The sequence below is a fragment of the Trematomus bernacchii genome, unplaced genomic scaffold (assembly GCF_902827165.1).
Source record: "Trematomus bernacchii unplaced genomic scaffold, fTreBer1.1, whole genome shotgun sequence".
NCBI classification, from domain to species: Eukaryota; Metazoa; Chordata; class Actinopteri; order Perciformes; family Nototheniidae; genus Trematomus; species Trematomus bernacchii.
Window position 1 is genome coordinate 1,025,819 of NW_022987567.1, and position 26,944 is coordinate 1,052,762.

At 38.2% G+C, this 26,944-nt stretch overlaps 2 protein-coding genes and 1 pseudogene across 3 annotated transcripts in view; 1 reads left to right on the top strand and 2 right to left on the bottom strand.

Annotated features, from left to right (window-relative positions):
- Nucleotides 1-14,515, bottom strand: part of il11ra (interleukin 11 receptor, alpha) — a 46,752-nt gene extending 32,237 nt beyond the window's left edge. Inside the window, exon 1 of the mRNA XM_034125926.1 lies at nt 14,378-14,515. The gene's annotated coding sequence lies outside the window, so the exon portion shown is untranslated. The remainder of the gene's footprint in view (nt 1-14,377) is intronic.
- A 3,824-nt stretch (nt 14,516-18,339) lies between these two features.
- On the top strand, nt 18,340-21,754 carry si:busm1-57f23.1 (uncharacterized protein LOC368621 homolog). Of its 2 annotated transcripts, none has more exons than XM_034126094.1 (5): nt 18,340-18,462; nt 18,631-18,820; nt 20,943-21,094; nt 21,189-21,290; nt 21,523-21,754. In XM_034126094.1, exons 2-5 carry the CDS (start codon nt 18,787-18,789, stop codon nt 21,625-21,627), a joined length of 393 nt encoding a protein of 130 aa, XP_033981985.1. In that variant the 5' UTR covers nt 18,340-18,462; nt 18,631-18,786; the 3' UTR covers nt 21,628-21,754. The 2 variants fall into 2 exon arrangements, with proteins under 2 accessions (XP_033981985.1, XP_033981984.1); XM_034126093.1 differs by having other exon boundaries at nt 18,631-18,816.
- A 128-nt stretch (nt 21,755-21,882) lies between these two features.
- LOC117478755 lies at nt 21,883-26,344 on the bottom strand (annotated as a pseudogene).
- Between the last annotated feature and the right edge of the window lie 600 nt (nt 26,345-26,944).

Below are 26,944 nucleotides of genomic sequence, written 5' to 3' on the forward strand. Positions count from 1 at the left end.
CATATGTCCCGCGTCCCACAAATTGAGACTATGTCCCTGCTCGGTTCGCTGACGGCCGGCACCGAACCGAGCCAGTGTACCCCCCCCCCCCGTTGACAGTTCACAAGCGCGTCCATAGTGTCCTCCCCCTGTCCCGTCCACCCAGTAAACAAATCCCCACTACACCACTGCTTGTAAGTATTTTGAAGATAAAAACATCATAATAATAAGCTTCACACAAAAAACAAACCAAACTAGTGAGCTCTTTCCAACAAAAGAAGCAAATCAAAACCAAATGGAAAAATGGAAACAAAACAATTGAAGAACTGAGCAAATGTTGAAATCCTGTGGAATAGCCCCTGTATTTAACCTTGTGCTGTTACGTTAATAGTTTTCTCTTTGCCACTGTTTAAATGTAGAAAAGAGTTGTAAGCATGATGGTCTTGCGTCATGCAGCCACAGGGAGTTATTCGCTCCAAGTAAGTTTTTCTCTTCTAAACCATTCAAACCGTCATCATTTGGGATTTGATCAAGTGTTATTCATGTAGGTTCAGCATTGGAATTGAAATAGATATCAAAAGGGGGGGGGGGGTTCAAAATAAACACCCCCAAAAAAAACAAAGGATCACCAAGGGAATAAAATGGAAAAACATTTGGAAAAGAAGTATTTTTAAGTAGGCTGAAGTATGCATACATCTGGACAGACCAGTAGGGTCACAACTGGAGGAACATCTGTATCTGTATTCTTTCTAAATGTGTAATATGGACTTCCAATGCTCCCAACATTCACACACACTTGAAAAAAAGTTGTACACAAAATGCCATTATTTTGCCAACATCTATCATTCCGTAGTAATAATAGATGGAACTATTAAAAACAAGTGTGCAAAAAGGCTTTTGGCAGCTTGGTTTTCATGCCAGGCTAATTCTTATTTTATTTGACGGTATCAGCCAAAAAGATCAGGCAGAAAGGCAAACAGCCCGCATACACCGTGCGCAAAGGCTGAGGCAAAACACACACACACACGCACAGGGCTGACCTGCAGTACACTGTAGGATCTACAGAAGGACTTTCCTGTCAAGGCTAGGCTAGCACAAAATGGAAAAAAATAACAAATTGCGAGTTGCTTGGCGATATTAGACGGATTTATCACTAAAAAATATATATTACATTTATCGTGGTATCATTTTTCAAGACGATCTGTACCAAACAAGGTTTTTTTCATTAAGTCTGTAGAAAACAGTTTGTACGCACATACCAAGAAATGCACTAATTGCAATTTGCAATTTATTTCACTAGTCCATATTGACATTTGGATGACATTTTGAGTAATTATGCAGCCCTAGTCAAGGAAGTAAGTGTGGCAAACAAACCCAATATATGTCAGTTTGAAGACCAAATACTTTTTGTTAGACTTTAATCGACAGAAGGGCAACCTCTGCAAGAAATAATTGTCAACAATCTCATTACTGTGGGTGTTATTTTCTGGAAGCAGGATGCCACACAGTTTATCGCCTTGTTGCTTTCGGAATAAATGAGTGACAGATTGGGATTGAGCCCTCATCAGACACAGACCTGGCTCACAAACAGCCGACTACACAACCAGTTAGCCTCAGATAGAGAGGCCGATAGGGCGCTGACTTACAGTGTGCCGCCATGATTTGGTTTCAAAGTTTGTTGATGTTGGGACGCTCTGTGTTTGTGTGTACGTGTCTTGTGTGTGTGTTGGTTTATCGCTTGAGTGATCCAGGAGTAAGATTAAGGAGCTTGTGTGAGATCAAAGGCAGTGGGAGAGGGGGGGGGGGGAGATTTGAAGAGTAAAAGTCTGTCAAACTAGCAAAAAGCTCTATGTGAGTTTGTGTTTACTCTGACCGACAAATACAAAGTGATAATCGAATACACAGTGTGATTTCTTTTAAATAAACAAATTGAGTGCAATAGCTTTTCAGCTTTCAAACGGATTCAGTAAAAGGGTCAAATAACGTCAATATTAAGAGTAATGTAATGTAATGTAATAGGCTTTTAGGTGCTGATGTTGATTTTTGGACAATTTGATATGAAGAAGGTTTCTTTTCATTTCCGATGACGATATGTAGAGAGCAGAGAGGTAGATACATAATGCCAAAATATTGTTTATTAGTTTGTTTCTTTGCATTTGATAAAAGGCAAAAATAAAGAAATACCAACGAATGACTCACAAAGTTGCTGAACTTATGAGCATTTCACAGTATTATGGTATACACTGTCTTTGTTTTCTTAAGTAGATTAGCTCATCATCTGTATTTAGTTATTTTAGGGATTAAAATGCAAATAAACCTCCTCTGAAAAAAAGAAAAAGTGAATTATCCTCAGAAAAAGAACTTGAATTTCAGTGCACTTAAAAACAACATTTATCAGCAAATAGCAGCATATTTATTTTCTCTACGAAACAACAAACATCTTTAATAGATTTTCCGCCTCTGGGATATTACGTTCATGAGAGTGGGAGACATGTGGTCACAGTGACCTGGAGCTTTGACCTCCAAAATGGAAACAATTTAACATTGAGTTCAAGTGCACTCCTTTTACACAAGAATTGCAAATGTTCATAAAATCCCATGGAAGGACACACTTACAGATTTCCTAGGTACGCCTTTCCCCATGCCGTTGCTATCTCCCTCTGCTGCCGCCCCTAAACTGTGGAACGACCTGCCCTTGCTAATGAGACAGGCTCCCACACTGTCTGTTTTAAAATCCCGTCTTAAAACCCACCTTTTCTCCTTAGCATTCGTAAACAAGTAGATTGTTGCTTTTATTTGCTTTCAGTGTTTTTACTATATGGTTGTTTTTATTTTTATTTTGTAATTGTTACGTTTATTCTGGTTTGTTTTGTGTTCATATCTTTTATGTGATTTTATACTTATTTTTATGTTTTGTGAGCTGAGCTGTGTGATTTTATATTTGATGTATCTCTCTGTACAGCACTTTGGTCTGGAGGTTTTAAAGTGCTATATAAATGAAGTTGGATTGGATTGGATTGTAGTGTTAGGCTTTCTACGGCATTATCCTAATGTTGACCCGGGGAAAACCATCTAATTAAAAATCGGTCAATATGGTCATCAAATATGCTTCTCAAACACAAGACACATAGATACGTTTCCTCTCCCGTTTTATAATGAGGCGTAGGATTTGATACTATCATTTGTTGGTATGGTAGCTTCATTTGCCAAAGGATAAATGGTCCTTTAAATTGAGTTAAACATGTGGCATCCGCATCCAAAAGGCAGGGCAAATACTGCTTGTATTCTTATCAATGGTTGAATTAAGAAGTCTGTATATAGAAACAATGAAGAGTAATTTTTTTGAAATGCATTGATTTCAACACTGCTTGACTCATTGCAACCAACCTTAACACCGCAAATACATCTTTCTTCAAAAGAACATGCAGTTCAGCAAAAATAATATAACAAACTGCCATCCGCAGACAATTCCATATTTAGCAAACTCTGATCTACCATTCATACAAAGTAAATGTGGTAGCTCAGAACCATTTGTAATATTAAGTTCGATTTTTTAGGCAATGTATTGTCTTTAAATGGAATAAATCATTATGCAGTGACATGTCTTTAGGACTCACTTCATGAGAAAATAGAAAAAAGTACTTAATTCATACGGTGGCTGATCCCTGAACAACAACAAGCGCTACGGTCTCAGCTGTGTGCAACACTGTATCCCCTTTTCTGTTTGTTGCTTCTTGCATACTTTTTTTTTATTTGTAGCGTTTTGTATTTTTGCCTGTTTCGTCTAGTTGGTGAATGTTTCCTAAATGTGTTATTCCTAAATGTGTTATCAAGTTGTCTCAATGCATGTGTTAACTTTTGGCATATTTGTGTTTTTTATATTTGCATCGTTTTTGAAACTGCAGCATCTTTCTCCTATTGGTATTGTTTTGGCCCGGTGTAGCGCGTTAGCACCTGTCGGCTAACGTACATTTAGCCTCTAAACTAGTCCAAACATTTCCAAGAACATCTAACAACTAAGAATTTCAAATGTAATGAACCAAAACTACACTTTTCTTATAAATGATCTGCCTAATGCAAACATTTTCCTACAAATAAGAATGATATGAAACAGATCTATACATCATACATGTGTTTTAATTTGCATTCAGATTGTACCTTCACATTTAATCACATTTCACTCATCAAATAAATGCCTTCGGATTTGTCATTCTTTCACAAAACAATTGATCTTTGTTCGTCTACTCCACACAGATTATTATCTTTTTAACTTCCTCCTGCCTCTGTTAAAAGGGAAAATTCTTTAAGCTACAGTGTGAACATAACAACTTAACATGCACTTAACAACATCTAAGAAACATTGCTAGTGTAGTCTTGGCTTCAATCTCATGTCATCTATCACCTGCCTGCCAAATCAGATATGTTCACCATGCTCGATAACACCAGTTTATTCTCCTTTAAGACTGTTAACACTCCATGAAGACAACAAACACTGCAGAAAAAAGAAGGGAGGCAGGGCAGGGTAGCAGACAGAGAGTAAGACAGACAGCAAATTAAATAATAAAGCCGTCTAAAGGGAGTCACAGGAGGGGAGGTAAACAGTGAACAAAGGGGGAAAAAACGTAAAGGAAGAAGAGATGGAAAATACAGAAGATGTGTGTTAAAGGTAGAAGCAGGTTCATACTTATCTTTCAAAGACATTCCAACAGAACATGTCATCACACACACACACACACGTTTTTGCTTCCCCTGAGACATTTTGCTACATCATAACCACATAATTTAAACAGATAAGTCAATCTATTATGTATTAGTCCGGTAAAAATAGCCGCCGTGTCGCAGCGGAAACGCAAACACGACCAGGTCCACTGACACACTCCGGCGTCTCCTGAACTACATCGCACACTCTCACGTATTTATTAGATGGTACTTTTACCCAAAGTGATGAGCAGTGACATTTTCAAACAAAGGGTTGCCTTTAAAAACTAGACCACCCACCGTTACGTTTTATGCATTAAGCGGAAACTCTAGTGCAGAGGGAAATAAAACAAGTTAATAGTAGTGTTTTTCAGTTTGTGCCAGCCATCTTTAATCCTCTCCCTTCTACTTCAGAGTCTTTCTTTTAGTTTTGGCACTCCGTCAGCACAATTGGACAGAGAAGGAAATGATTCAAGACATTTAATAAAGCATACTAAATGGTTTTCAAAATAAATGAACCAGTTAAAAAGTCCTAAGGTACCACAGACTCACAATCAAAGAATCCGTATTTTGAAAATGTCTCCCACTAAAGTCTATTGTCAGTGCACTGGAGATTTCAAGTTGACACATCTAGTTAAAAAAACAACATTTATCTGCAAAGGAAACATGCATCACTTCATTTTCCTACCCATGCAAATCATAATCCAGATACATTATGAATAGGGTCTGCAAAGGCCTTCATATTCAAAACGGATTCTTCCCTGCAGTGGAGGCAAAGGCTTTATCATTCAAATGACTTAAATCATGGTAACTGCTTGCACACACACAGAGGAGCAGTGTAATTTTAGATGACTATACACACTGACACACATACATTATTCACACCAGGAAATGTCCCTTTTCAACCACTAGAGCCATAATTGGGAAACAATCTCTTCCTCAGTGACAGAAGTATCCATCCACACTGTGTTTAGTTTAGCTGTACTGTCGGCCTTATGGCTCAAAGCCAGCACTGCTAATGTCTTGAGAGTCTGGACAGACGTGATTCAGCCTGTCCAAACCTGGCAACAGCTGCCTACGAGTCACACTTCAGGGCTTACTGCTTGCTGTTTCTAACACATTGTGTCCTTAGTATGAAAGTGTATTAATAAGCGGAGATATGCAATTCACAAAATACACAAATTCGAAAGAGATATGACGATTTAACCATTTGTTTCACAACTTGATTTAGGGCTGAGCAATAGAAGACATGACAGAGTAGGTTTGACCATTGGTGCTTTCACAATTATTAACACAATGAGAATTTTGCTAAACAATCCCAGATATTGTGGATATAATACCTAAGCAAGTACATATAAACTCCTAAAGAGGATTTCTAGCCTCATAATACAAGAGTGATATAATACCACTATTGTGTCAAGCGCTAACTAAATGTGGACAGAAGAGTTCTATTTTACGCTTACTTTCACTCCATGCACCTGAACATTAAACCCCACGGCGACGGTAAAAGTGAGTCTGTATTAAGGAACCTATTTAAATAACTAGATGGCGGTGGGTCTATGTGCTCAGCTGAAGAACTGCTCTAATTTCATGTTGGACATCTGGTTCACAAACAGAACATTTTCAGGTTGAGCGGCGACGGTAAATATGAACACCTGCATGGTGGGAGTCAACACTCAGAAGTCAAGATGCTGGTCGATGTTTGCCACAGCAGCTTGTAAATCAATCCACAGTATTCTACACGCTGGTTTGGCAGGTAACCACTCGTGATCTGGAGGTAGAGTTTTATACCAAAGCAATCAGTGGAGTGTTTTCCCAGCACAGACTAATATTCTGCCAAGCTCTAATAATCTCCCCAGTTAGCTGTATTTTCACAGTCAACACTGCACTGCATAGAGTAGCTACAGAATATATGGCTAAGCTAAGAGGTGTTGTTTACACTGGCAATATTGCAGCAATATGTCAAAAGTGCCGTCCTCTGAGACCAGATAAAAATGTTATATTTTCTTGGAGTGGAAGCCGGTTTAGGTCCAGAGGATCAAAATCACGTTTGCATGAGAAAGAAGTTTATTCTCTAACGTATCTTTCCTGGAGAGATCACAGTATGCATTCTCTTTAGCAGAAAAGCTGAGCTTTATTTCAACAGTAATTCACCCCAACAAGTGATAAGCTTAGTACCAACATCAAACAGTCCTCTGGCATTGTAAAAGTAGTGCTTTATAGCACAAATGACACAGTGGTATCCCTAATCCCTAGTGTAATGTAAGTGGGTCAAATATTGATATTATATCCATATTGTGATATGAGACTGGATATTGTCTTAGATTTTAGAGATTGCACTATGTTGTAAGTTTTGTCAAATCACATTTAATTTGGCCGTAACCTTAAATACAGCCCAACACTATTTTAATGTATTTTTCGATTTTAAATGTAATCTAATACCAACCTTGAGGGTGGTGTGAAAGGCCAACTTCTATACATTGTCATTGGTATAGACCAGGGGTCGGCAACCTTTTTGATATGAAGTGCCATTAAAAAAAAAAATTGTTATCAGCGTGCCAACGATCGAGAATTATCAACGGGGGGGGGGGTGTTGAGGAGGGGGGGGGGGGGGTGTTGAGGAGCTTGACGCTCGTGAACTATCATCAGGAGGGCGGGGGGGGCCTCGCTGCGGGGAAGCAGTGTGTGGACCTGTCAGCGCAACTTACATGATACCGAATTTAACAAACACATTTAAATAATTGGTGTAAACGGCATAATAATAAGGACGATCGTCCGTTCTGTGATTCTCCAGAACACACATGTTATGATATTAGGGTCATGCAGAGTGAGATGAGATCGCTGTCCCTTTAAGAGAGAGAGAGAGGGGTGTGGCGTGTGCATGTGTGTATGTGGATGGTAGAGCGACAGTGAGCGAGCGTGTGTATGTTTCTGGAAGTGAAACGAGGCAGCAGAAAAACAGAGGTCTGTGATGTATTTTGTGAAACAGAAGAACAGCTAAATAAATGCAACGGCCTCCCCAGAAGAGCTCGCCTCTCTCCAGTCATTTAAGCTAAAGTGGGTTATTGAACCTGAAGCTTGTTGCTTCTGCCCTGGGAGACGACAGAGAGTCGTCCCCCCTGTTTCCTCCACTACGGTCTGGGAGCCGACAGGAAAGTTCAACACACAGATGGCCAGTCCGCCCCTTTGTAGCATATTATTTCAATGAGAGATGAGCAGATCGCCACTGGGCTTTCAACTAAAGACACACACAGCCACGCAAAAACTGCGGCATTTGTAAAGCTCCTTATGGGTACTGCAATTTGTGAAGTGCTTTCCTCTGTGGTGAAACGATCAGCCCTGCACCACGGAGGAAAGCGGCAGAAAGTCACCTGGAGTTAAAGAGAGCAAGGCTGCATTGCGTGCATGGCTTCCTTCTGCAGGTAACGGGGAGACGCGCTCTGGCGGCGGTCTCGTTCAGGATCCGAAAATACAATTTAAATATTTTGCACACTTATTCCACTTATTCCTAGTGTGCCACTGGTTACGGTGCCGCGTGCCAATGCTGGCACGCGTGCCAGGGGTTGCCGACCCCTGGTATAGACTAAGATGTGTGCAAGAGATAATATCAACATTGAATGAAAAATAATGTACTTTTTCTAGGAAGTTTACCTAGACTACTAATACTAAAGTAGACAATGGCTATTAGCGGGCACGGTAAATGAAACACTACCTTTGGCTCATCCTGTTTAATATTGGATCCATTACGTAAGCGCAGTCTGAAACGTTACCCTCCTGCAGCTTCTTTGCTTGCCGTTGCAGAGATGGCACCTCAAGTTAAATACACAAATCAAATGTAAAACAAGTCAACATAAACACAACTTCAACCACAATGAAACAGTCTCCATCTGGGATAATCATTAACAGGTATGATGCATTCATTTGGCTCTAAACTGTAGTACCAAAGACAACGTTACTGCAGCAGAGGGGTTGTAAAGTTTTTGTTATGGAAATCTTGAACATACATCCAACTTTCTGTTTTCTGTTTGGTATCACGCATTAGGGCTGCTCGATTATGGCAAAAATCATAATCTCGTTTATTTGGGTCAATAATTGATATCACGATTATTAAAAACGATTATCCATTTAAAAAAAAAAGGTGTAGTATGTTTTTAACAGTTGATTACCCTGAACTTTAAGTATAATTCAATTGAAAAACCAATAAAAAAAATAATATATATATTTTTTTTTAAATAAATAATAATACAAAATAAAAATAAATAATCGTTTTATTTCGATTATGTTGTTTTCATAATCGTTGCAAGCCAAAATCGTAATTGCGATTAAAATACGATTAATTAAGCAGCCCTATCACATATGCAATAAAGCTTGATCATGCTCTGGAACAGTTTTCTCTTCAATATGAATCTGAAATAGCTGTTTCTAAGGCTGTCATTCTGTGTATTTTACAAATGAAACGTCATACTAATCCATTCTTATGTAACTTTCTTGAATTTCTTGGTTATCAAATGTCCTTCAACAGTAACATTAAGTGGTTATCCATTGTAATCTCATAGCAGGCCAAATGAGGGTGATTTGAAGATTATTTCCAGAGTAAAACAAAATGGAGTCTGCTGGCAAATCAGTTTTTCGATTTAAAACAGATGCAGCAAACTTGTTTGATGTTTGGCATCAGTCCCCATACATCAAGGAGCAAGTATTAGGTTTCTTTGCAGAGCTGTCATTATATCCAACCATCATTCTCCCATCATACAGGGAGTCTTTTTTGCAGAATAGGCAGAGTAAGCACTGGCAGAAGTTTCATCTGGGCATGGATGGAGCGTACCTCAAAAGATGGAAAAACCCTTCCTGTCCAGCAACTGTTTCACTTTGACCATCACTGTCCTAATTGTTCACATGATCTCAAAAGAAGCCAATACACCAAGCCACAACGCCAAGCCGTACTTAAGTGGCTTGACCTATGCGGTTTGGATCTGATTTAAACATCAGATAATCACAGTAGCACAAGAAATGAACAAAGCAGGTTGTGAATGAAAAGCTGTTTCTCGCAGAATAACTCGTGGTAAGTACGAGTGGGGATAAATTGCATGAACGGCAGTGCAGAGGAGAAGAAATACCCCAATCTTGGCCCCTCGGAGTTGGTTTAATATCAAGTGCTGGCTCTCTGTGTCTCACACACACACAAGCGCACACCAAGAACAGTGTAGCCTCAGACCTGGCAAGCGCCATTCGAGTTCTTGGAGCAGCTTTCTCTCTAATTTAAAGTTGATTGCCGTGGGCCCTCTGTGTGTGACTAGTGAAATATGAGTGTGGCGAAAGAGAGTACCGAGGCTTGGACTGAGTTTAGCTCTGTGTGCATGTGATTAAGGGGCTGGTGTACGCACAAAAGTAGTGGATCCTAAGAATGTATGTCTATGCAGGCGTGTATATATGTGCATGCATGACTCCGTGTGAAGGTCTAAGTGGAGCCTGTGCATATTTGTGTGTATGTGGTTTTTGGCCGGAGCTAGTGCAGAGATCTGAGTGCCAGTGAGAGCTGTCTGCAGGGAATCAAGCGGAGCCCAAGGCCAGCTGAATAACAGTGCCTTTCTCTAACTAGAATGAGGTGTTCCGAGGTGAGTTTGACTCAATAGAGACGTACTTAAAAATGAGCTGAAGTAAAGATGGAGTTAATAGGTGTAGGTCTGTAGTCTTAAACTGCAAAAAAGGGTAAGTTCAACGTGGAACAGATGTGGGGATTTGAATGCAACATTGGTGTAGAGGTGAATCAAATCCCTGTGTCGGATAGGCAGTGCTGGGAGAAGATCCTTTACTTCAAATAAAGTAGAAATAATACAGTCTGAAAATACTTCATTACAAGTAAAAGTCCTGAATTCAAAATGATACTTAAGTACAAAAGTCTCATCGTCTAAATGTACTTAATGTATCAAAAGTATAAATACTATTTCAGCAGAAAGACACTTATCACAGTATGTAATATTATAGAATATTATTCTCTTTTTATCACTAACAAATACAACAAAAAGCATTTTAATGTTTTAGTTTGTCAACCACTTTTACATACTTAAAATACAAGTTAATAGTTACTATAAGTGTCAAATGAATAGGTGCTGTAAAAAGTACGATATTCCCTTCTTTAATGTAGCGGATTTGAAGTATATAAAGTAGCAATACATGTTAATACTTATGTAAAGCACAAGTACGTCAAAATAGTATTTGATTAAAGTACTTAGGTAAAATACTTTTACAGTTATATTAGACCACTGCTGATTGATTATTTCTCCCTGAGCATTGAAATGTTTGATTTTATAATCCTTTGAAAGACATTTTTAACGACTCCCACACTTAACTGGAGCTACAGGTAAACTCAATGCGTTCTTCAGCATAATGTTTTGAGTCAAAAGTTGGCTCATTTTACTGTCAGTGCTAATCCAAGAATTGAAGTTTGAGCTTTCCCCTTGGCTACACTACAGTTAACATGACTACATAAAGCCACACTAAATGCATTGCATATGCTGCCTTCAAGCCTTTAAGGATTTTCCTTTTATTACATAGCAATATTTTATATTCAATCTTTCTTACATCTTCACAGGCTTCAAAAGGCGTCATAATGTGTAATGTGTCAGCCATGTTCGGATTAAGACATTAAACTATTCTCGGAAATCTGAGCACCTTGGATTTCCCTTTCTTTTTGGATATCCCTGTGGTGCCAAAGTCCAAAGAGCACATTTGTTCGCCCAGCTCATAACAATCCTTTTACAGGTTTTTTGGTCACAGTGTTTAAAAAGCAAAAATACACTCCAGGTTTCCTTTTATAGAGACAGAAGACTTGGGAATCCATGGTTAGGCCAGCTTCCCAAAGGCAAACAGTAAGGTGACTGGTGTCTCTTGTTTTTCTTAAATGTTCCTTCACACTGGTAAAGTGGTCAGGAGAGTGGGAGAGCTGGTGTTCTGCTGCTACACAGTGTCAACGCCAGTTTTTCTTTCAAATTAGCTAAGGAAAATTTGCTGAATGGAGTTAAAAACATAGAAGTAGACAGAGAACTGGGGACCACTGAAAACATGGGACAGATTAACATTGCAAGACTGACTAAAGCACTTCTGTCTCTGTTTTACTGCCATATGGGAGTGTTGGGAGTAAATGAGCTCCAAGTGGTCAACAGACAGCCAAGAAACAACAGTCTATAAGTGTGAACTCTTCCCTTTAATCTCTCAAACAACACACAGAGACAAACCACTTGCCTGCACACAGCTTGTTGTGGTCCAATCACAGTCAAACAGCATAATGTGATAGGGACAACTTTACCCAAAAAGAAGGCAACACTCTGATGATCCAATCCCTGATCGACAATCCTGTGCACTAAAAAAAACACTTTAAGCAACTTTTGAACTTATTCCGACATACTTAAATCCTAATTAATCCAGAAATCCCCTCTGTTTTCAACATTTAATGTAGCAGAGCAGAACAGCCACACAATCCTGAAAATGTTATATATGTTGGGTGCATACTCAAAAGAATGAAGAATTCATCATTAATCAAAACTGAGTTAGACTTGAATGGATGCAACCACAAGATTCACTAAGGCTTTCATACATAGATGAATTCTCATCACAACTTCACTGATAATAACAATAATACTTTTTTAAGGCTCCTTTCATGACACCCAAGGTCCTGCTTTACAAAGAGAGATAAAACAATTTCAATCAAATATGTTGTTTTCTAGGAAAAAAACAACGAAATCATTCAAATGATGACTCAAAATGAAATGTTTCAATGCATAAGAATCTCATTGTGTGCCTCTTCAACTACATTTGCTGCAACATGTTTTTCTGTATCATGCCCTTGAACACACACAGACCTGATAAAAACAAGTGTACACTGACAGGAACACCACGGATTTCGGGGAAAGGTTCAAATCCTGCCGCTAAATACACAATGTGCAATGTTATATAGTGTGGAAGAGCGTAGAGTTCATATTTAAACCTCGTCCTGAAACCTTAAGGAAAACTTCCACAGATGAGCATTTTATTTGTCAATCAATCCATTGCCTTGAATTCTAAAAGAAAGATGTGTTTTTGTCTCATGCCTCCAAGAAGAACAAACAATCAGAAAACAGAGAAAGTCTTGATCTGGGCCGCTTTAATAACAGCAAAACACTATCCAAAGATGTTTATGACGTTTCATATATATGTTGCAGTGTAATCCACGTTTAATGTATCCAGTCATATGCTTATAGGCTCCAAAACACATACATTTTCACTAGAAATCTTACGGTTTTAAAAATGTCAGACGTGCATGGACAAGGAGCGTGAGACTCTTTATGCAAATTGTTTTTATAAGTTCAGTTAAGCAAATCATGCATGCTCTGCTCTTATAAAACGCAGCCACCACATTATTCAATGAATCACAAATTGTCCGTTTTTTTATGGTTATCGCTCCAGCGTGCGAGAAACACAAAGTTTACATCAAGAAGTCAAGGTTAACATGACTTCTTGATGTAAAACATATTTTGCAAGAGTAGTATTCCTTACACCTTGACTTTCTTGCTGGCTTTACACTTGACAAGGGTTGCATCTTCCTTCACATCATGAACACTTGAGAAAGACAAATACATTGGGGTAAATTGGATCCAAACTGGATGCAGCCTAGTCCTTCTGCCTTTCTCTACCTTCCCTCTCCTGAAACACCCCCAGGCTTCATCTTTCTGCTAGGTCTGTTTGCATTCCTGTTGAGCTCTATTTAAAGGCTTCATCCCTCCACTGGCTGGAGGAATGCACATCTGTAGATAAACCCCGTCCCACTGTCTCTGTCTCTCTTTCTCTGGATGTGTGTCTGTGCAGTATTCTTTTTCTAACTGCGGACTCGCAGCATTAACCTTTACTGCTGCCCCGGAACCATAATTGTGTATATAAATATACAAAAAGTAAGAGCCGGATGAAGACTAATGTTGTTTATCACATCAGCAAGTGCTTTTTGGTGACTCATATGTTGTAGCTTTGTCCTTACACTGCAGAGTGTTTTCCAGGGCTGTGTAGAAGAAAACAAGTCCACAAAAAGCCACAACAACAACAGTGCTGTGATGTATTAAGATTGATATTAAAGAAATAAACAGTGTTGCATGTATTTAAAAAATACAGCTCAGAAACCACACTTGCCAACAATTAACACAAAGGATATAAGTCTATCAAATTGAAGATGTTTTTACAAATCCATTAGTTTGAGAAAAAAAAAATATATATATATTTTCTTTAAACATCTAAATTCCAGAAATACTAAATGTGCTTTATGGTGCAATTATCGTCCTATAACGTTCAATAAGAATACATTTGGACCAAAAACACAGCTGTTGTAATCAACAAGTAAGAAAAACAACCCCAGTTTAGCTCATAATTATCAAACAATAAAATACATACATTATAGAATATTGCCATTAAGTAATGTGGGAGACATTGTGGGAGACATTGCTATAAACCATATAAAAACATGTAATGTCACAAGTGTTTTTGGTGCCAAAGAGGGAGCAACATGTAAGCTAGCAGCCTGACACATCCCTATGGAATAACATTGGAGTAAACTTCCCTCTGTTCCCTCCTGTCCCGGGGAGTGAGGCGGATAAACTTTTCGCCCCACACGCGCGCAGCTTCCTAGCCGCTAATTCCCACTACCCCTGTTTTAACAGTTCAAAAACAACAAACTTACCTTGGAAAATCTCCCCGAGTCAAACAGGCATTATTATGTTGTCGCCTTCCATAGTTGGGACTTTGTCGAGTTGTTCTTCAGCTCCCCAGGACGGACTACAGAGGGGCACGAGAGCAACAAAGTCGGACAGGCAGCAGGAGGCGGGGAGGAAGGAGGCCAGACATGTCTGCCGCCGCCTGGTTGGAGGAGCCGGCTGTCAATCATCCAGTTTAAGTGGGCGGGTCCTAACTGTAAAGGGATTATAGAGGCTGAGCTGTCAGCACTGATCCCAGGTCTGAGGTCTGAGGAATGTGGCAGAGAAAAACAGATGAAGGCCTCCCGCAGCATCAGTTTTCATGGGAATGTTCAGCAAGGTGGTGATGGTTGGTAGAAAACTGCCAAAAATGTACTAAAATATGTATAATTTTAATTAATGCGGTCTTAGTTAATGGTGAATTTAGTGTATGTCATAATTATATTACTGTATGCATGCCACTTCACCACTGATTTACATTTTATTTGACTGTTCTTGTTCCATATTATTTTAAATGCCCTCTTATTTATTTAATAATGTTTCTAGTAAACCAATTCTAAGTAACCTTTTGATTAATGATCAAACAATGATTTGTTTTGACATAAGAAGAGGAGAAAATGATTTCAAACATTTGTTTCATCAACATTGATGAAACATTTTATGTATACTGAATAACGTATATTATAACTTACATTTCAGCCTTCTTCTGGGAAGGACAATTAGCACTTGGAATACATTGTGAGTATAATGTGTGTACAATGTGCACAAAAACACACTATAATCCACATTTGCTGTTTTCCTCGACCACCTAATTTCAACCAAACATATTTTAGTGGGCTTTAAATAGCTCTTTTTGAAACAATAAGCTAGTCCATTTGCTATATTTATCCGGCAAAATGGTTAATTCTACTTTATGAGAGAGGACCCTGATTTATTTATGTATTTGTTATGTAGCTTACCTGTTATGTGATGAGTACAGGAACACATTAAACCCATTAATGGTTGCAGTGATTTATGCTTTCGCAGACAATAAATTGCATGGTAGGAGCATCTCATTATCGAAAGCACTGACCTTTTATCCTCCTACTTGAATGTGCTGGGAAAACACATCTGTCAATGTAACAGTCAGATGCAGCAATACAGCCTCGCAGCTATCTGATGCAAAATCAACACACAAAGGCGTTTAGGCGTCACAAAGGTAGGGTTCTATTGTAGTTGTGCCATATTGGTTTGCATTGTACAGGAGTGCCTTTTAAATTGTTAAACCGTTTTACAGCACTATTCATGCATCAAAATAGCACCTTTTTATACATATTATCAGTATTTTACATAATTGTTATAGGTTCAATAACTTGCCTCCACAGCAATCATACATTAGAGTTACAGTTTGATATGAGATAAATGCCATAAAAGGATTTGTTCTAATTGTAGAAACTGTACATGTATCAACATATATAACTCCTAAAATGTGTTAACACATTACAAAAGGGCAATAATTAACACATTAACAAACTGGTTGCTTTGGTGCTTTCATTAAAATGAAAGCGCCATAGAGGCTGTTTACTCCGTTTTAGGCAAATTATTTGTGTCAATTGTACCTTTGACCTAGATAGACTGGACTAAAACAATAAAAAAAAAAAAAGTGGCTGTTGTTGTCCAGCCAACTCGTGTGGCAAGAAACACTGACGTCATTATTTTGTCCAAAGGGGGATTTCTATTTTGAGCCAATCCAGCAGCCCCCCTTACTGCTGCTGACCTGAAAGTGTCATTAGGAACAGCAAATCCCAACCAACCAGAGAATTTAGTCACACGTCATTTACATATTTGTACATTCTCTTAAAAAAGTGATTTATTTTTATTTTGGTTATGTCCGATTAGCATTAATTAAGATCTTATTTAATTTTTGAGGCTGCAGTTTGTGGTTTTGTTGGGCTGAACTCCATCTGCTCCTTGTTTTTATGACTGCCCGTCCATCTTCCTCTCTCTGAATGTATTTGTTTTTTCTGGCTGTGAAAAGCACTCATTAGCCTCCTCTACCACCTGTTGCATTATGTGATACGGTGTTGCTTCCCTCTGCTGGGAATACTTACTCATTACATACAGGAGTCAAAAGTAAAAGTAAAATAATCTTATTTGCAGTTATCTAATGTGATTAATTGTGTGCTGTTGCGGGCATATTTGAGTGTATAGTATAGTATGTTTATATGCTGTTTAGAACCTTTTAACTAATTGAAACATTATTTTAATTGGTGTCTTGCAGCACTATGCTAATGAACAAGAAGCCCTCACTATTAAAGTACAACTTTCTCCCATGGATAAAGTAATGGAAGTGAACCTATTCACAGTGTTTAAAGCCTGAACCTGAAACACAGATTTTGTTCCCTGATTAAGTGTTTCATAAAAATACGTTGACAGGTTTTTGATTCTGCCAAATTGCAGACAAACGACATATTCATGCAACTTACAATACACACAGTCAAGACTCGAAACTGAGAGCTGAGAGAGTGGAACGTTTCATGAGAATTAAAGAAACAAAATATGTACAGTGACATTTACTTATAAAGGTGAGTATTACTACCTTCCCCTGAAATAGCCCACACAAAATCACAGTGTATATTGACATACATAAGGTTGTTGGAATAAAATGCATTATTCCGCTACCTATTTTATACTGTATTCATCATAGTCATTTGACTGTTAAGCATTGCTCACAGTTACAGACCCACACAGGATTTTCACAAAACTCCTACTCGGCTTTTTGCCTCTTTTAGCTCATTGTTTTGGCTCGTTTCAGTGTCACCTCTCTCATTAGCAGCAGGAAGCTGTTTTCAGCAAATAGCTCCAATAAACAAGATACACTGCTGGCACCAAACAGCATACAGACAAAGTAAACCCAGATAGCTATATGTATTTCTCTCTATTTGTCATAATGCTGTTGCCTTTGTATGCCTATTTTTATTAGATAGCGTCAGAAGGTGGTAAAATGTGGCTTGGATTGTCACCTTTCTATCAACGGCAATCTGTATGATAAATTCTGAAAATGTCTGCTCAAACACTTTTAATTTGTGTTGGCAATGGACCAGTGATTTGAGGTTAAAGGTGAAAGGTGTGAAGTGGATTTCTGGTGGCTGACAGGAGCCAAAAACGATGCAAATATAAAACATAAATATGCCAAAACACATGCAAATGAATTACATCCCTGAATGTCAACCAGCCCTCCCGTCAACAAAAAGTCAACATATTGTAACTTCCGTATGAAAAGTCAACGTTGAATGCAACTTAATTTGCGTAACATATTTGATTTACGTACCTTCCCTATGTAACTTAATTTATAAAATAAACATTCCCTTATTCAACCCAAATCTTGCTCTTTTCAAATCAAGGGATGATGTCGCCAAGTACTTTTATTTTTCAATGTTAACCAAATGTTTAAAATGGAGTAAAATAAACTTCATATAGCATGCAGTTTGGTTGTATTGGATTGTAAACCACGTCTATAAATGATGACCCCTAGTCCTAGTGGATTAATTCCACTACGTTCTTGCTGACGTGAGTGCATTTTATTGCTGCTAACCGAACAGATAACTCCTCACATGATAACAAATGTTCTGGACAGGAAGTTAATGTTTCTAGAAGGATGTGTAATGTGGTTCTGCTGTGTGGCACAGTTTGCACTGTCTGTGACTCACCGCCTGCCAACAGGAGAAACCCGCTGCATCAGAGTGCCCTGTTCACTCTTGTAAAGCAACTGAAAAAATGTACATGCTCAGATTCACATATGACACTTTCAGGCTTCACACCCACATAGCACACAAGAATGCAAACAGAGAAACACAATGGCACACAGGCAGCTGACACCTATTCACTGTGCCCAGTCTATGTCACACACTCCCAAGCCGCTGATTGTTGTTAAATCCCTGCATGACGTCATTGCCAGGCAGATGGTGGGTGTGGTCTTCACCGGCTTGTTAAACATACCACAGCTTAAATGCTGAACAGCCGCTGCTATTCCCTGACGACAACACTCCCTATTTCCCTCAGTCTGGCTCACTGTTTCTCCTGCATTCACTAGGTAAAGTACTCTTTTTTTGTGTGTTTTCATGTTGTTTCTCTCTTTGCAGCAGTTGTACAGTAATCTCTTCTTCTGGCTCAATTGCAAATTCAATAATAATATCTAATATCTCTTTCCGTTTTTTTTTTTTCTTTGTTACTGTTTTTTCTGTGGACTTAAACACTGTAGGACATCTGCGAGTATCCTGCTCACCTGAAACCTTTTTGAGGAACTTCCATCAGTTTTCCTTTGTGAGGAGCCCAGCACACTTGTTTTTTAAAGTAAAGATGTTCTTCCCGTTGGCTGTGTTCATATGTCTGTCAACTCTCCAGATGTGTCTGGGAGATGTGGCTGTGGGGGAAGCCGTCACAACAAGTAAGTACTGATATTTATATGAAATATGACATGGGGAGTCACAAGTTAGATGAGAAATATGATAACACAGAGAATAAACTGACTTAGTCTGAATATGTTATTTATACATATCTGAGTTGACAGGCTTTGTGGCTTGATATTTGTTTTAAAAGGTGTTCAAATTGAATGTTTACATAAATCAGGAAGCAGACTCATCACAAACCTACTAAGACATTCGTAATATGTAGTGAATTGAAGGAGGCAGTCTATAACTTCCCTATAATACTGTCCTGATATCATTACGTAGATGAGTCTTGGATTAATAACTTTGATTATACATAGAGTTTAAGCCTAGTCGAATCAAGTAGAGCAAGTATGATAAAGTGTCTTTGCGATTATATTATATAACATAGTGTAATACTTGTTGTGATTATGCGATTCTATTATATAACACAGTGTAATGCTTGATGTGATTATGTAAAGATATGCAGCAAGGAAAACCTTTGTTCTGTTTAAGCACTTTTTTGTATAAGGAAATAGGAATATAACAGAGCCTGTAAGACACAAAGGATAGCTTAAAGTCATGACCAACAATCTATAAAACCAGCCAAACTAAATATATGTAGACTCTAGCTATTGTGCTTTTACTGCCTCAATGCAATGATACAAATAACCACATTTACAGAGAAATTAGGAAATAAATATAGCTATAATACACTATTTAAATTGTTGACAGAAAATAAAGGCGAAATAAATAATATGGGCAACAACAACTCAAGGTAATGGCAAGGAAGTGAGCTACTTTATTCCGATCAGCTGGTATGATGCCATCTGAGACAAACAAGAATGGCACGAGTACACGTTGTACTGGAAAAACAACTAGCATTCATCCACTCAGACGGTGACTCTCTGGCTGGGTATAGTGAGTCAGAAGCTTTGGTTTAGCCAGCAGTCACAGAACGCCGTCATTGTTCAGATGCTGTTTACATTGGCAGAATGAAGCTTAGTTTGGAGTGAAAAATAATCAATCATGGCCACTAAGGAGATTTTAATCAGATGTGTGGCTGCTGTGAGTAAAAAGGGCTTAGGAGAGCAGAGACAATTCTGGTTTGTTTCGACTCTATGGGATTAAAATTGAGTATATGTTCATTTATTTTAGATGTATCTATAGATATTTTTGGTTAAAGGTTAAGCATTTAAGAAGCAGCTTCCTGTCTGTACAGTAGCATATCTTGAGAACTGCATTCTCAATTACATTTTTAGGTTGAAAATAATGGTGTCCTTGTAGTGTATTGTAAGGAACTGCAATGTTTGTTGGGGTCTGTTGCACTCTTGAACACTGGTAACTTTGTTGTATTGTTGAACTACAATACATAATGAACTTCAGAGCTTAACAGGTTAGGGATGGAACATGCAGCAACTGTTACATGGCTGGTTTTCACTCAATGTTTTGTCACTTCTTAGGATAGGCTTGAAACGTACAAAAAAACATATTTGGATGATGTTACCAATTATCTGCATGAGAAAGTACATCAAGGTGACATCAGCCTGGTGACATCAGCAGGCTAACATGCTCACAATTGCAATGCTAAAACGTTTATATTGAGAAGGTGTCATATCGATCTTGTCTGTATTTAAGTTGTGGACTGACCCAGTGACGTTGACACCCCTAAAGCTTCATCAGTGTGTGTTGTGGCTAAAATCTGATAAAACTAAAAAAGAACAAGCATCATTTTTGATTGTTTGGACCACCCAATGTACAAAAGCTGCAACCATTATCTCAAAATGTCCTTAACCCTAACCCTTGACAAAACCTTCTTTATATTCTTGGCCTGATCGTTGAGGCTCGTTCTGGCAGAATAGTCGAGACAGTTTGGCAGAGTGAGAGAACTGGCTGAATCCTGGGTTTGGTCCACTTAAAGTTTCCAAGTCTTTGAATGATGTTCTGGGCTGAAACAGATAATTTTCAGGATGAAGGAGCATTAGAAACCCACAAATGGAGCATATCGAATCATAATAACACTGACTGATTGTGATATTGGAACCAGTGTATGAGGGCATTTGTAAGAATGTGCTTCAATCCGTGCAAGATCATTAACGTACGTTTCACTTACTAATTAACATGTGTGTGTTTGATTTCCTCGTAGAAAAAGTGCCTGTCCTTGGTGGCTGGTTTGAAAGGAATCTTGAGTCAGAGGAGGTTAAGGATGCAACTGAACACGCTGTGAAAGAGTTCAACACAAAAATCGCGAGCAAGAAGCTGTTCAAACTAGACTCCATCGCCGCCGCTCAGACTCAGGTTAGTAAAATCCCATTCAACACAAAATGGCGTCACGATTTAATCTCATTACAGTGTTGTATCATCTAATACTTCTGTCCCCTCATGTTATTAGGTGACCAATGTGATCAACTTTAAGATTGATGCAGTCTTGGTCAAAACCAAGTGCCTTAAGTCTGAAAACCACGAATTGAAGAGTTGCGGTTTGACGAAAAAGGTAAATGTTTAAGTGTGCGTTTTGCACATTTGTTACAATAATGTCTTGTAAAGATAAAGTCTTGTAAAGCAGCATTAGCTCCGTGTGTTGCACTCAGCATTTACAATAATGCTTTTCTGTCTCATTTTACAATACACAAGTTGCAAATAACCTGTTTACCTTTGCATTAAGTTACATTTTGGAGATTTCCCAATTCCTATCTAATATATATTTTTTTTCCCCCTCTCCACAGCATGTGAATTGCCACTTTGTGGTGACATTCGACCCTCGCAACAACAAACATCAGTTGCAGTCTCACAAGTGCAGCAAAGTTCCTAGGGTACAGCCACAGGCCTAGCTTTTAATATAGTTGTTGTATTTTGATACAATGTTGACTATTTTTCTGAATAAATGTTGAATGCTGGATGTGGTTCAGAGTAACTTGTAACAATGACACAGTCTCAATAAAACTAGTTTGTAAGACAGCTGACTTCGTTTGGTTTTATTTTCTGTCAAAGAGAGCACTTTAGGGTGTTATAGAGAACAGGTAAAAAACGCAATTGTTCATAAGTTTACAGTTTTTTATTTTTTATTTGGTCAGAGTACACCAACAATTTCATTCGTGAATTATTTTTCCGGGATATTTCGCGAAGCCATGGTTGTCGCTTTTAAACATCTGAAATGAAAAACATACGTCATAAAAAAGAAAAGAGCCCAAAAATAAACATTAAAATCCCCCAGTATAACTAAAACGTCACGATGAAAAAAATACAAATCATAAACGGCATGCATGATGCTAGCTTGAATGACGTTCATTCTGTAAGGTAGAAAAGCCTTAAAAATATCAATTTAATATATTTAATGGAAAGCAGTGGATTATATTGTCTCTTTAAGGATTTCTGTACTTACTGCATTTGTATAATCTATTGATCCTGAGGATATCAAGATATGACATGCCATTCCTTTGTCCAATTGACACAGAGGAATCTGGAATGGGAGCAATGGTGTTTGCTCCAAACGATGATGCAAAGAAAGATCTAGAGAAATAATGGGAAAGAGAAATGCTGGAAGATTTGGCAACATGTATTTTTTCCTGATGCAGTCTAATAGGAAGAGGTAACAAAAAGTCCCTGTTTTTCTTTTTACAGTTATGTTTTTTTTTTAGGAAACAGGGTTACACCTTGGTGATAACAAGTCATTGTTGTATTGACATCTCCTCGAATGTTAAAACAAATATAAATAAAATACAGTTTCAAGTGTTTGCAGATAACTGACAACATTAAAAACCTTATAGATTAATGACAATTATTAAGGACAGAAAGAGAGGTTACCTTCCATAATGCATAACAGAAGAATAGTCATACGGCATGTTCAGGTTGTTAGTGTTCATGTTGTTGGCACTCGCTGTGGAACAAAACATATTTGCATTTCAAGAAATCATAGTAATACTTTTCACAAAACATATAAAAATGTACATATCGATCAAAACATATGACAAATAAAATGTATATAAAGTTTGATTATGCATTGACATAGGGAAGACTCTGAAATATAGTTTCGTCCTCTCAAACACCTTTTACATATTAGTAAGAATAAATATCACTAGTACTATCTTCTCCCCTTTATTCTAATGTGTTGATCAATATCAGACAGCAGCCCTTCTCAATATTTAATATTGCTACTAGCCTTTAATATTATGACATTATATACAAGCCATATTGCCCAGCCCTATTATGGTGAGTACAACAAAAGGGAATAAGAATTAGAAAAGTGAAATACTAAGGGAGCAGCAACAAAAACAAAAACAAACTATAGAAGGCTCATGTTCCCATTTCCTACTGATTTACTGTTGTAAAAGTGTAGCTGCTTTTGTAATTAAGTCTTACCTGATGGAACATTCTGCCAGTTGATCCGGACGTACCGGTCCCTGTCGCTCCTAGTGGGCTCATGGTGGAAGCCAAGTGTGTGGAGGAGCTTGTGCTGAATGGTCCCACGATCAAGACAGCCATACACGGACAGAGAAACCACCTGCCTCCCTCCGTCTCTGCCGATGGTAGCCCAGCACCTACGGGACAGAAAAAGACGGGGAGACAGCAGGTTTGTATCCTGGCAGACAAGTGAACTCATCACACTGACCAATCACCTCTACGTACCCCATTTCACTCTCAATGCTGAGGTAGTCAGATTGGCCACGATGAGGAACAAAGCGAACACAGGTTTTCTTGTGGAAAGTGTCCATAGCTTCCTTAATGGAGGCATGTTCACCATCATCTGTAAAGAAAACAGGTAGAATGTCAGTTTGTTGGAATCTATAAACAAAACAACGCTTTCAAAAAAACGATTAAATGCTTTATTGGAATTGTCATGAATGATTCCCTAAGTCCCTACAGAAGTAATCGCTGAAGATGTAGGGCACTTCAACGAGCCGTTCGAGCATTTCATGGCATTCCTCTTCTTTGAAGGAGCCACACCACCTTCTACCAGATTATGGCTGATGTATATATATTTTTTGTTAGCCAAGCTATTTGTGTGATCGTTAAACCTCTTATCTCTAATTTACGCCAGAATGATTTAAATAGCCCAATATCACAAATCATGTTTTTACTTCCATAAAGCAGGGTAGGCTATTGGTTGAGTTTGTTGGTTTATTTGTCAGCAAGATTGTGGAAAACTCCAGCCCCAATAAGCATAAAACTTGAATGTAGCATGGGCCATTACATTTGGAGTAGATCAAAATAATTTTTGCAGATACACACATTTATTTCTTATGGAAATGGTCTTGGTGGAGGTCTTTCCTTTCTAGTTTCTAGATCTGTTTGCACTAGTTTTTTGTTTGATGTCTTCTTTTTGTCCTAATTTGTTTAAATCTTTGTTTCTTAATACATTTATTGACTCAAAAGCCAACATATCATTTGAAAATCCCACATACTCATGCATTCACACACAACCGCACAAACACTTCAATGCCAAATGTCCTCTTTCTAGAGTCTAAACTTGACTGCTAATGAGTAGGTGAATTCTTATAGACCAAACGACCAGCAAAGCAACCTTTATCTGCTAGTTGCATCTGAAAACACTAGTATGATGAGTCTTTTTATGGGGATGTTGTATTGTAAGTCCTTGGTAGTTGTTAGTATTACTAAAGCGGGTCCGTGGGCTCAGAGAGCCATAAAAGGCCTTTTCTCAAAATACGTGAAAATGAGTTGAGGTCTAACTTAAATTAAATTAATAAACGGAGGGATAAGCTCCAACGAGAAACTCCCTCAGGTGGCAGATAAGACCTTGGATAAAACTCCATACAGTATGTGAAATAGGTATGGACATGAATACATACATGTATAGGTTTGATTCCTTGATCAGAAATAACTCATGATGCATTATAAATGGAAAAGCTGCTATTCTTTACTGAAAGTCCTTGAATGAAATGATGAAACAGTTACAAAAAGACCAAATACACTGTAAACACAAAGGTAAATACAAACAGTAAATAATGCCCTAGTTAACACGTAGAGGTTTCAAGTGTCTTTGCAAATGTCTTTGCTCCTTCTGTCCAATAGGAACACAGCACATGTCGTAAATTGTATACACATTTTCCCAATTACATGTTGGATTAACTTTATTGATGTACATATTAAACATGACTTTCACTCAAGTTAACATTGAGAAGAAGATACTTTGACTTTTCTGTTGAAACATGTCTCATGTCATCATTGATATGGTGTACTGTAATTTCAGTTATGCATATTTTTTTGCTACAGTTGTCTACTGTAAACGTAGAAACAATATGCAGGTGATGAGCTGCGTTATATGTGCAGTATTATTTCAGTTCTCAGATAATAATGGCCCATACTCCTGACCGCTTCATATAAAGTCTTTAAAAAAGGGCTTAAAGAAGTCAGTTACAGTAAGGGACATTTCTTCGGAACAGGGTAAATGATTTCTGGTGGCAATGGCATTGGTATTTTAACAATTATTTTTGCTTTTCTTTTTAACATCTTTGGACCATGTTGTAATTAAGAGTTTTTACTTTAACATGTTGTCCTGTGGGTATTTTACATACCTGTGTCAGATAATTCATCAACAATTAAGTGTCCATCCTCAGTGTAAACCCAGTTGACAATAACATGTAATGCCGTTATTTAATATTTCAGTAAGAATGTAAAATAAATGTACTCTACTGGCATTCAGACTACACTTTCCTTTGAGATAGGATCACAAAACCAACATCTGTAAAACTCCTCTACAGCCACATACAGTAGTAATGCCATGCCACACTCTTTCCATTTCTTAAAGTCGTATTAAGTTAGAACATCACATGGAAACTCTATCCTCTAATAAAACAACCAGCTACCATTTGTTCTCATTTGGTCATTCATCATGGCGGAGGAAAATTAGACTCAGCACTGCTTAATGTGAGGCTGTCTGGTGGGCTGGCAGGCCTTTAAAACGTTTTTGCCACTAAACAGCCCGGGCACCATCGCTCACTCATCACCAAACCATTATTTAACCATTAGGATGGCTGCGTTTCCACTTGTAAGCACTTTCCTGGTTTACACAGACAACTCCTATTTGTATGCCTGCTCCATTTGATCAAATGGAAATAGTTTGGAAGACTTGTTCAAATAATTTAAGATGCATTTGGTTTCCCCAATACTCAACCTTTCATATTTGGTTTTGAAGTGTTGCTGCTGAGTCTTAGGGGGATTTGGTAGTCATTTGAACTCAAAAGCTATATCAGGAATGATCGGATATGGTTAATTGAGCGAGACTGGTCCCTTGGAGAGCATTCAAAGTCTGCATCAGGCACCGACCATGTGCACAAGGGAGCAGGCAAGCAGGCAAAACCAAGAAGCAGGCGGGTAATGGAAACAGGCAGGCTAGCAAATGAGGGTGGTGGGAGAATACCATTTTTTTTCGTAAGGACTTAGGAAAAGACGACCGTGGTTTTAGGAGACTGTAACTGAACACTGGGCAACATATTTATGATGCACCAGCGGAGGTTATTGATGCGTGTCTGCTGTGGGAAAACTACAATTTTCCTAAGATGGACTATAAAAACACTTACTTGGCCCCATGTGTTCTGATGTTGTTTCATATGGACTTTGTTAACGTGGACAATGGTGAAAATGATAAATGAATTGTATTTGATGGTCTTGCAACAATTATTAGCATAATGTTCATAGTTTGCCTTTAGGTTTAACATACTGTACACATTTAAAAACACACATGCATTTTGGATGTAAAATGTTTGAGATGTACCATAACTTACATGTTCTACAATCACAATCGCTTGTTTCCGTGAACAGAAAAATGTTGCATCACTTTAGGTGTTGTGGTCGCAAGGACTTGTGGGACAGTATTATCTCCTTCGCTTCTGTAAAGGATTGAAGCTCCATTTTCTATAATCTAGAGATGTTGAACAACTGGCATTTAAGTACTGTCAGAAAGCTTCCTAAGAGATAACAATAAGTTTAGATTGCAACCAAGAACTGAGGCTTGAGAGCCGGTGAGGCATAAGAGACAATCTGGCAGAAAGTGGGTGCTGGATGGCTTATATACAAGAGCCTAATGAGGGAATGAGGAACAGGTGAGCAGGCAGGTGAGGGAAATCAGGGGGAAACTCGAAACAGCTGATAGGTAAAGCTGGGTTTGCATCAGGGGGTTCTGTTATAAGC